We start from the raw sequence: 12,116 nt of genomic DNA, 5'->3' as shown, positions 1-12,116 counted from the left end.
AGGATTTGGTAGTATTTTTTATTCTACAAGCAAATTTAAAAATTGTCGTGTGTTTATGTGTCTTTTTTTAAAAATATTTATTTTAATATTTATACTTTTATAGAACACTTGTTAACCCTTAACTCTATCTGTAGAGTATAAAACTTCACTTGTGGTATACCAAATATTATTCCATGCTAATATATATTTTATAGTTAAATCTGAATAAAATATTATTATTTTTATTGTTAAATAATAATTTAGATTAAATCAATTAAACTCAAATTATTATAAAATAAAAAAAATGTTATCTAAAATTTGAGTTAATCCTTCAATAGATCTAATAAAAATAAGTTCATAGCAAAGGAATAATTTAAGACATCAATTCTCATCAGCTCTCTGTAGCCACAAATATACCTATACTGAACACATATCCGTCTTTGGCACTCACCCGATTGCTGCATTCCACTAGAAGTTATTTGGTGCGGGTTCTTAGTCCTCTCCTTTTGCGAGGAACAAAACGAGAGTACCTCTTAGACTTGTTTATTTTCATCTTAACACTAGAAACCTTGTGAGACAACGACTGCCATATCATTTGAATCGCATCCCCTTCCTTTGATGGATATTGAAATTCAAATAAAGGCTCAACTTGTTTCAATTTCTCCCACATCTGAGTCCATTTGTCCTTCGTGATGCTCCGAATTCGATTTATGAGGAACCCCTTTTTTACTGCATCCGAAGTACGGATGAATATGCAGAATTCGGTGTAGTCGAGAATGTCTTCGTAAGGGAGCTCGATCTCATCGCTGATAATGACTGGAACACAATGGCTAGCGATGGCGTCAAATAGGCGGTTCGATGATGGAGTGTCGCCAGCAATGTTTAGGCAGAATTTAGATGAATGCATCCCTTGGCTTGCTTGACGAATTCCATTACGTTGAACACTTCCAAATGAGAAATGTACATCTTTTTCATCTTTTAGAAGATAATATAACTCTTGTCTAGCAAATCCACCCTGTAAACAGAAACACAAGAATTAAAAGCCACGCAGGAAACAGAAAAGGGAAAGAGTGTCATTCGAGTTTAGACGTGAGTGTCAATTACAAATATATATATTTGATATTTGTATATGAATTTTTTTAAAAAGAAATTCATGCATTTAAAAGATTTTCAGAATAACATATTCCCATACTCATATTATGCCATAAGTATTTTAAGCACGTGTATATAAAATCAAATATCACTCATCTTATTTGGACATGATAACTATTTAATACTCACGGCTAATAGGGGGTTTTATATCCTATATCTATCAGGAGCTTAAATGTCTAAAATAGTGAAAGGCAACAAGCTCATAGAATGAGTGCACCTCATAGGATGTACATTGTTGGACCCGAACTTATTCCCTATAGGATAGAATGCTACCACTTGAGCTCGATCTCACTTTTATTTTTCTCACTTATTAATGTCCTACATGCTATACGGCATGAGTTCAAATCTAACCACGCGCAACAAGTATAATTTGCCCTCTCAAGCACCCAACGAGATGTTTCAGCTTTGTGATCTTGTCATCCTTTTAAACATTGTCTTCATGCACTCAAGCACTCAGTAGAGTTGAGAAATAAAATCCTCCTATTGAACATAACAAGTTCGATTTGCCAACTCTAAACGAACAAGACTTCACAAAATTTTTCCAAAAAAATAAAATGAGCGAGTTTCAGATATAAATATGTGTCCATAAGAGTACATTTAAATTTTATGAAATACATGTAAAGTACGAGTAATTAAAAAGAAAGTTAAAAAGGAAAGGGAAAGATGGGCACTTACGTTTTTCCTGTAAATAGCACCTTGGAAGTATAGCAAAGTTTTGCGGCTATCAAAGTCAGAGGAATCATTAACGTAACTTTTGATTACATGTTTGTAAGGCGCAATCACATCTTTGTCAAGATTGGCTACATTGATTGGATACCTTCCGAAATCCGAAAGTATGAAAATTGCAGGCCATAGTTGCATCCTAGCGTTAAGCATGCTATTGGGATGATGAGCCAAAACCACATGGTTTCTCCCGCCTGAAATCTTCCATTCCTTTTGACTCATCACAAACTTCACCAATTTCTCTTGCAGTTCCCAGTTCTTGCTCTTCTTTTGATGGGGACTCAACTTTGAGTACCGGTTGTAACTCAGTGATGAAAAGAATGGCACGAATATGAGATCAGCCTCGCTGGAATTTTTCACTCTGATGGCTTCTCGGCTGCTTGGATTCTCGGAAAATTCTGAAGCTAAGAGGTCCAATGTTAGCCAGTATTCTATGCTGTGTTGTGAATTCAATCCACCTGGATATGATGGAATTTTTGTTCTAATATCAGGCCAAACACTGTTTCCTTGTGGTTTCCAGTCCAACAATCCGAAGTGAAACTCTGGGTCTAAATCATACAAGAAAATTTTCAATGGTTCTTTCAAATTCCCATTGCAACTCACTTGGAACCCTCCTTCTTCCACACGTTGTTTCTCACTGTTTGCGAGAATTGCTCGGTTTGATCCGTTTGAAGATTCTGCATTGCTCTGATTAGATGTTTGAGAATCGCCATTGTTGAAGACAGTAAGAAGCTTCTCAGCTGGCCTGGTTTTATGATCAAAAGACCAGGACGACCTCTTAAACTTAACACAAACATCATCGTTGTTGTCATAAACAAACAAAGGAAAGCTATCTTGGTGATGGAAGATCCCCTTTTTTCAGCCATGGAATCCAAGAAAATCCCACTGTAACAGAGAGAATATGTATCCAGTTTCCCCCCGAAACTATATCACATCTATATCGAACCTCATTGTAAAACAAAAAGGGTTTCAATCACTTATACAGGGCATGAATCCAGAACCAAAATATCTCTAAATTTTCTTTTCAAAGATACAAGAAATCAGCTGACAAAGGAAGCAACCAATGAAGAATATGAAAAAAAACCAAACAAAATTCTCGGAAACCAAACAAAGGGAAAGAGGAGTTGATTTGAAGGTTGTCTGAGTTTTTTGAAAATTGGGGAGTTGGATTGAGTTGCAAGCAAAAGGGTTCGAAGAAAATAAAAAAGCGTGAGAATAGGGTCGTACTGAAGAAGCGGGCTTTGGTTTTCTCTGCACTACACCTCTTCTTGCCGTGTCCTGCCTGCCCCTGTCTCTCCGCATTTTAATTATTTGTAAATTTAATTCCAATATATGGGTCTTAACATATTAGGCAAATTACATTATTAATCACTAAATTATGGGTAAGTTTCTATTTTGGTTACTTAATTAGAAAAATTACAATTTAGTTACTAAACTATTTAAAAGTTTTCATTTAAATCACTAGGTTATTAAAACTGATTCTATATGGTTTTCTTTTTCGTATTGCTTGCACTAATCAAAATTTCTCTTTCTCCTTCTTTTCTATAATTCTTTTTTTTTAAAAACAACTTTGGACGTTACAAATCTGTGAACCAAAATTCAAATAACTTTTTTCTCCGATCTTAGACGTTGACTATCAGACCGGTTTCAATTTAAGGTATGTTCTTTTACTCGTTGATGCGTATTGACTCACCACACTGATCGTCGGATTGTAGCTTGGAGCTTGTTGGTAGAACTTAAAGAAAAAAGACTTAATAACCTAGTGACTTAAATAAAAACTTTCGAATAATTCAGTGATCAATTCGTAATTTTTGAAGTGACCAAAAAAAATACTCATAGTTTAGTGACTAATGGTGTAGTTTATCCTAACATATATGACACATTTGGTTATTAGTTTAAAAACATGAGAAAAAAGTTTATTATATATATTTGTGTGGCTGTTAAAATAGTTACACATAAAATAAAAAATAATTAGTACAAATTTGATCTTAAAATTAGAATGATGAGTACAATTTTGTAAAAATAAGACTTCTTCAAAATAAGTAAAAAAATTACTTCACTTTGTCACAAATAAGTCATGTGACTAAAGATTATCAAATGTAATTAGTTTATTACCAACTCATGTACTAAAACATATAAAAAATAATATTTGTAACATTACAAATTTAATTACATAATATTAATATTTTAAATAAACTTAAGAAAATAAAAGGAATTTAATTTTGGTGATGATAATTGTGGAAAAATAAATTATTTAATTCAAATTTAAAAAAAGGTTAGAGCTTTTTAAAAGTAATTTTTTTCATTTTAAAAATATTTTAACTTCAAAAAAAATCTATTTATAGTTTAAAACCAGCATTTCAAAAATAATTTTGAACACAAGAGAAACCTAAACATGTTTTATTTGTTATTTTAGTTATGTAAATAAAACTAAAAATATGATATATTTATTAATCATATTTAAATGTAGCATACTATATTTATTAAATGTACATTTTATGAGGAGCAAGTTATTAATGGGAGTGCAACTTAATGATTTATTTCTTTCTAATTTTTATTTTAGTAATATATTTTTTACCCATGTCTTTAGTTTCAAATGTTTGTTTAACTAATTTGTTAGTGATTTCTTCCCTAAATATATGTATTACGGCTTAAAATTGGTCCACCCATTCATCTGATATTATGTGCACCAAAATCTATTGGATTTGAATATTTAATATTAAAGAGTTGGCTTAAATATGTTATAAATATGATTGTTTGAGTATTAATTCGATTTATATGGACATTATTATTAATGCAAGAGGACGTGGGTTCGAGTATGCTGAAACGCATTATCATTCTATTTATGGGTTGGAGAAGGGTTATGAGTAGTTCTAAACATTGTGTAAAAACGAGCAGATCAAGGGTGAAGCCAAAATTTGTTTAGGGGGCCAAAATTAAATTATAATTTTTACGATAGTAAAAATGTAATTTCACCATTTTAATAGCCTATATCTTTATAATTTTTAAAAGGATTAAATCAAATATTTATATTTTTAGGGGTAAAGTATAATTTAAAATTTTAAAAGGCATAAATAGAAATTTTTCATTTTAGGAGGGGTCGGGGCCGTTGCCAACCCCTAATTACGTCCCTGAAGTAGATATGATCAAAACCTATAATGCGATTGTTAAAAAAAAAAGCTATAAATATTAAATCTTTATAATCAAATTTTTTCTAAAAAAAATTCTAAATTTGTTCAATTCCTAATTTAAGGATAATTGAAAAAAGAATTTGCGAATGAGTATATTTCATAAAATTATAACATGATAGACATTTTTACTGAGTTGATTGAGAAATACATAGAAATGATCGACTATCAATGAAGAAAAGTTATATTTAGAATGAAATATAAAATCATGAGGTTCCCAATTTTCTAAAAACAAAAAAGAAATCCAAAATTGAATGATTAATGTAGTAGGTTGAAGGCACTTACCCCCAAATAAATTGCTATGAAGTGTTAGGTATTTAAAAGAACACCATTGACTTGAAAATAAATGAAAAAAAGTTCATAATTAGGGCAGGTGAAACTTGAGGGAGGTACAATACCCAACTACTCATTTTTTTATGGAAAACGTTAACTATACTCACCCAACTCATATTTAAAATAATCTAAAATTAATAATTTACTGAAGAAGAAATGATTTACTAGATCTCAATTAAATTAACCAAACTTTTTCCTTTTTTTAAAAATATTATGAGAAATGGTAACCAATGTCACTGAGCACATGTTAAGGAGATGCTATAAATCATAAGAAAAATGTAGTTAATAATGCATCAGTAGTGGTAACCAAACTCATTAAGCTCTTTATTCACTTAACTTTACTGTATTAGTAACATCATTTTATAATGATATGGAGAGAACTAGTCTCGATAGACCAAAAAAGTGTGGTTTAAGGAGGATGACAATGGAGATCGCACCAACAGGTTGATTGCCTCTCAATTTGATGGTCCAGTTTTCTTTCGGGATGCAGTTGTGAATGTTAAAAAATATACATCACATATATAATAATAGTAATTACATACTTCAATTTACTGTCATAAAAGATTAGTCCAAATTAAAAGTAACTAATATTTAATTGATGATGAGCAGATTGAAAATTAAGATTAATATGCAAAAGTTATATATTAGAGTTTTGGTCCTCAAATTATACTTGTAACTTTTCCGACATCCCATTTTCAGAAAATAGAGAACCACTTTCTCTAAATTACTTGTGCGATAATTTGAAAGATCAAAACTATAATATCCAAAGATTCCAAGAAACCAATAGATTCGACAAGTATGTTTCCACATCTAATTTTGTTCTTAATTTATTCTTGGTGATTTAACAAGATAGATCTTAATTTATTAGGATTTATATCAGGTTTTCAATCTTAAAAAATGGTATCTAAGCCTTATCATATCAAATTAATGAGAATTAATTAAGTTTCTATTTTTTAGATTGATTAATGAAATTTTGGTGTTTTTAAAAAGTTTTATGTTTTTAATTTATTTTGGTGATTTCGATTGTCGTGCTTCAAATAGGATTGAGGATTTGCGATTGAAATCAATATCAATTCTATTATATTTAGAACATGGCTTTGTACTGATTGCTTTAGTTCCTATTTTTTGCATAGAATTTCAAATATGGATTGAATAATCAAAATATTTATATTCTTGAATTAAATAAATATTCACCAAAATCAAAGTCATCATTGTTTATTATAATCTTAATTAACGTTCATATTTTGATAATTCAATAGAATATCGTTGATAATTTGTTGAATTATTTAATTTTAATTGATTTGCATGATTTAAGTTTCATGTTTCATATGAATGAATTATTATATTTAACTTTGATGTATGTTGTTTTGGAAAATACATAAATACACATATATGTATACATAATTATTTTTTAATTTGATTGAAAAATGAAATTAAGAGAAATATTTTGAAACAAATAAATTCATATTTTGTCTTTTGGTTTTAATTAAGGATGTCTAATATTTTAAATAGATTAGTTGAAACAAAATGCCACAAAAGTGATCTCTTTTACGTAGATTAGTTTATTTAAAATATCAAGATGATCATATGTTTTTGTGATTTATGCGTTTATTAATTGACTCAAAGGTAAGTTAATATTTGGTAGAATTTCAACGACATCTGTGATGATAAATGTATGACAATTATAAGGTACTTTATGTGAGTAATAAGTTAGTCCAAAGATTGGTTCATTATTTGACATAATTTATTGTCAATGTTTGATTGCTACAACAAGAGTATCGCTTAGTTAATATAATTTTACTATCCAAAGACTTGATATAATGTTGTGTTTGGCATCTTAAGATGGGATTAGTCACTATTTTGAATTTATTGTTTACTTATGAATATTAATGTGAGCTTGTTTTTATCTATTTTGTTCTATATTCAGCTAATTCATCTTCTGCTGCCACAATATTTGCTAATATAAATTCTATACCAATGCTTAATGGGCTAATTTCAAGGAATGGAAAAGGCATTTACGTATAGTGCTTGGTTGTAAGGACATAGACCTTGCACTAAGTGTCCCGCCTCAAAAAGTAGTGGAATCGAAAAGTTGAAAAAGGTTGGTAGGTAAACTTTTGGTTGCGTTGTGGTAGCATAATCCGCCACCTTTTTGGTCTAATGGCAAGTTAGAGTATTGGCACGTACTAGCATTAAAGGGTCTGTTCGTTGGCGGTATCTAAGGAATTAGTTGTAGGATGTTTCAAGTGAAGAAGGATTTCGCCCAAGAAAGCGTGCACCTATGAGAGAGTGTGCCTTAGAGTTGTGTTTGAACACGAAGAGCCTGTCAAGTGTATGAGGAAGCTGTAGGAGACTTAATTGTCTTTAAGACCATGTCAAAAGTGAGTCTCTACCAAGATATAGTACATCCACTTGGCGTGGGTACTGTTTAATTTGATATTGAATCAGGTTTGGTTGGGAGTTGTTGGGATTTTGCAACAACAGAAGCAGAGATCAAAGTAAAGAGCAAAATGTATGAAAGATTGATTGTACACTAAAACAAGCCAACTAATCAAATCATCATAAGCAGCATGGCTGGCCACTTCTTAACAGCAATCAAATAGATTGATTTGACCCTCCCCATGACGGGTAACAGTGAGGTTAACCTTCGCCATATTTTCTTGTACCTATCCTGGATTTGGTAGGGAAATTAGGGGATCGAGGGTATATGTATGGGAAGGGGAAATTTCAGATGATTTATCTATCTGCTTAATGTTTAGGTTCTTCTTTCGAACCTTAACATTCTCTTCTTATTCTTCAATTAAGATCGGACTAAGATCTCGTCTAATGAGTAGATGATTTAGCTTACTGGTAAGTTTTACAGTTTTGTATGTTACGACTATAAAATTGAAAAGTATTATAGGAAGGCCCTGCATGGTGGTCGTTCGTAGTTGAAATATTAGTAAAATGATTTTAATGGGGATTCTAATGGAAATTTTATGATTGTTTAAGTAGTTGCTGTTGTTGGATCTAGAAGGACTAGTTGAAGCAAAAGCTTTAGGCCAAGATAAAGGTGAGTATTTGGTGAGTCTCTAAATTTGACTATTGCATGTCATGAAATTATGTGTATACGTGTTTCTGAGAGGTATCTACATATACGTAAATAAGGTAAACAATATGCAGCATGATATGATGTTATGTGATATAAGATGTTGCTGACGTGTGTGTAGTCATTGCCCAATACTTTCTTGTTATATGGTTCCAATACCTGAAAACTCTAAGTTATGTAAAGTGGTGAGAAAGAGATCCGTTTGTGTTACCTCTGTTAGGGTAGGTACATTGCTAACCGGACAAGTAGATCACTATAAAATAAAGATTTATTGTGTAGCCTCTTGTTGGTAAGCTATAATGCTAAACGGATTGGAAGATCACGAAATAAATCTGTGGAAAGTCCATGGCCATGGCGTCATATGATAATACACCAAGAAGGTGTGAATGTATAAAACCATGTGGGAGAAACCCTATGGCATCCATAGAAATGGTCCATTGTGATAGTAAATACGAATTCTCTAGAAAGCCTTTGTGGCGAATTCTATGGAAAACCTTTATGATAAATTTTTTGAAGAGCCTTTATAAGAATTCTCTGAAAAGCCTTTGTGACGAATTCTCTGGAAAGCCTTTGTGGCAAATCCTCTGGAAATCCTTTATTCCGAATTCTTTAGAAAGCCTTTGTGGTGAATTCTTTGGAAAGCTTTTGTGGTGAATTCTTTGGAAAGCTTTTGTAGCGAATTCTCTGGAAAATCCGTAGAGTGAATTCTGTAATGACCAAGTGGTGAGATGTTAGTCTGCCTTGTGTGAGATCTAGGATATGCCTGAGACATCTTCTTTTAGAATTCTCGATAGAGTGGCCAACTGATGAATCCACCTTAGTGGTCTATCATGCAAGGAACCTTATGTGTTGGAATATGAGGTAGTGTAAGTGATTGGCGAACTTGAAATTTCTTAGGTTTCGCATTAATGTTATCTAGAATTCTATTGCTTGTATTATGATATTATGTTCTTCAAAGCAAGTATGATTGTTTGGACTAATTTGAAGAGACGATGTTGCTAATGGTTTGACAATCGATGAGTCTTGTAAGGGAATCCGCCAAGAGTAGTGTCACACCCCAAATCTAGCGGATCCGTGATGGTTACTAAACTAACTATAAATACGACAAAGACAACCGCACCTATCGAACAATAGTATAGCTATAGTGAATAGGGAATATTGTATCCACGAGGACTAAAAGTACTAATAATTACCATTTTTCTATTATTTAGACGGCAAATTAGAGTGATTATTTTTAATCTAAATTTACTAAACTAATTTATCTAGTAACGCAATAGAGAATGAAATAGGAAAATAATCAAAGATAACCAATGAGATAGACAATACCCAAGAAAGAATCCACCTAGACTTCACTTATTACTCGACTCAATTAAACAATTTATTCACTTGTGTCTTGATCCGTAGAAATCCCTAAATTATGTTAATATCTCTTTCAAGAGTAAGAACAACTGACTCTAGGTTGATTAATTGAAATCTCTTTTTAATTAAAACTCATATTGCTGCATTAACTCGATCTATGGATTCCCCTATTAGATTTGACTCTAACTTGGTAGATTTATGTTTTCCTATTTTTAGGATTACATGCAACTCCACTCAATTATGCTAGATCTAATCTTAAACAGGGACTTAATTCCACTGAAATAAGCACACTAAACATGAATTAGTATCCCAAAAATATTAAAACACGAAATAAGCATACATAATTGAGAACAAGAATAAGTATTTATCGCGTAAAAACAAAAATTAAACAATAAGATTTATCATAGGTTTCATCCTTCCTAGGTAACTAGGGAATTTAGTTCATAATCCTAAATGAAAACATCTCAAAGTTAGAAAAACCACAAGACAAAGAAATTCAATAGAACTTCGAAACAAGCTAAAAGAATATATTCAATCTTAATGGAGATCTGCTTTTGAGTTGGCTCCGATGGTGTTCTTCGAATCTTTTCTTTGATCTTATCTGATTGCTCCATTAGATCTTCCTCTAATTGGTATTTATAGGCTTTAGAATGCTCAGAAAGCCTAAAAATTGAGTTTTTTCGAGTATTTGGGAAGCAGGGTGCGATATCGACACGGGTTGCACATGGGTGTGTGGCCAACCCATGTGGAAATGCCTAGGTCGTGTGGATCTGAAAAAACTCTTTTTGTCTGATTTTGGGTTGTTTTTCCCTCCTTTCACTCCCCTGTGCTCACCTAAGTATAGAAACATGAATTTAAAGGATTAGAAGCATCAAATTCACTAATTCACATAATAAATCATCCAAAAACGCATCAAGAATGAGATTAAAAATATGTTACTTTTATGACTTATCAAATATCCCCACACTTAAGCGTTTACTTGTCCTCAAGCAAAATCTTCAACTCACAGTTAAAATTAATATTTCTCAAATTGTAATTCTCATCAATAATGTTTTGACATAATTCACAAATAATCATACATTGATAATTCAACTAAAATAGCACTAAAGATTCAAACAATCCAAGTCGAACATTTTTAAAGCATGAAAACATAGGTATTTCCCCTTATTTAAGTAATTGCCTTTAATTCAAAATCGACAAGAATCGACATCCTTACCAAAGGTTCACTCCAATCACTCGAAATGTTTAAGGTTCAAGAATAAGCACTCAATAGTCATACAAGAAAAGTCATTACTATAAGCTGCATGAAAATCAAATCTCTACCACTTTAAAATGATATGACACTCAAATCAAAAAGTCTTTAAGAGGTTGTAATGGGGCTTAGGTTAAGGGTGTGAAGAAAGGCTAAAAAAGTTGGTTAAAATCGAGATCGAATTGATAAATTACCAAACTAGAAAAATAAACAAATATTGAATTAAAAACAAGTGAATAAATTAAAAACTATTCAAGAATAAGAAAACTAGCTTCTTCTCAAAATATTAATTTAACTGTTCAAGATCAATCATAGAACTAATAATAATCAATATATATTTCTTCCGATTTTCCTCTTCCTTTTTTTCTATTTTTTTAACAATAAGAAATAATTCAGCAAATCAAACAAAAGAGCATAATTAAGAAACTAACCAAATCAAATCTTAACGAAAAGGGAGTCAATAAAACGGGAAAAAGTTTCAACGAAAAAATAAGTTATAGGTTAACATTAATGGGTAAATCAAGAAACAGTGTGTTAGGCTCAATGAGGTTCACCAAGGGTTAATTATTGATAATACTCTAAAATGACATACTTTTATGTGTTAATTATATATTTATTTTGAGTATGATCCTACTAATTTGAGCTATTTATGGGTTTTTATCTGGTAGGGATTAAATTGAAGACAAAAAGAAATTTGGGGGCATAAAGTGTAAATTTAAAGACAAAATGGGCCAGTATGCAAAATAGGAAAGAAGTGGTGCCGAAAATACAAAGTGCAGAAGACTTGGGGGCAAAACTTCAAAGAAGATATTTATAAACATAAGACTCTGTTTAAATTTAAATTTTATTAGGATTATTGTTAGGATTATTATTTAGATTTAATTTCAGCTTTTATCTTTATTTATCTTTTAGAGTTTAAATAGGAACAAACTAAGTTTTTCATGTACTATAAATAGGGGATGGAGTGACACAATTTGACACTCATCTTTTCTATAAAAAATCCGTCTCCCTAAAGCTCTTAGCTTTTGTTCCTTTTATTATT

The 12,116-nt window shown here is 31.2% G+C and overlaps 1 protein-coding gene across 1 annotated transcript; it reads right to left on the bottom strand.

Annotated features, from left to right (window-relative positions):
• Nucleotides 1-264: 264 nt before the first annotated feature.
• On the bottom strand, nucleotides 265-3,143 carry LOC105784176 (probable arabinosyltransferase ARAD1). The gene is given in 3 exon segments (XM_012609980.2): nucleotides 265-994; nucleotides 1,807-2,618; nucleotides 2,621-3,143. Coding segments are annotated over 3 exon segments (1,452 nt in total). The 5' UTR covers nucleotides 2,721-3,143; the 3' UTR covers nucleotides 265-454.
• Nucleotides 3,144-12,116: the final 8,973 nt, after the last annotated feature.

Source organism: Gossypium raimondii, chromosome 13, assembly GCF_025698545.1.
Source record: "Gossypium raimondii isolate GPD5lz chromosome 13, ASM2569854v1, whole genome shotgun sequence".
Taxonomy (NCBI): Eukaryota; Viridiplantae; Streptophyta; class Magnoliopsida; order Malvales; family Malvaceae; genus Gossypium; species Gossypium raimondii.
The sequence above is the reverse complement of the archived record's forward strand: the minus strand, read 5'-3'. Positions and strand labels throughout refer to the sequence as shown.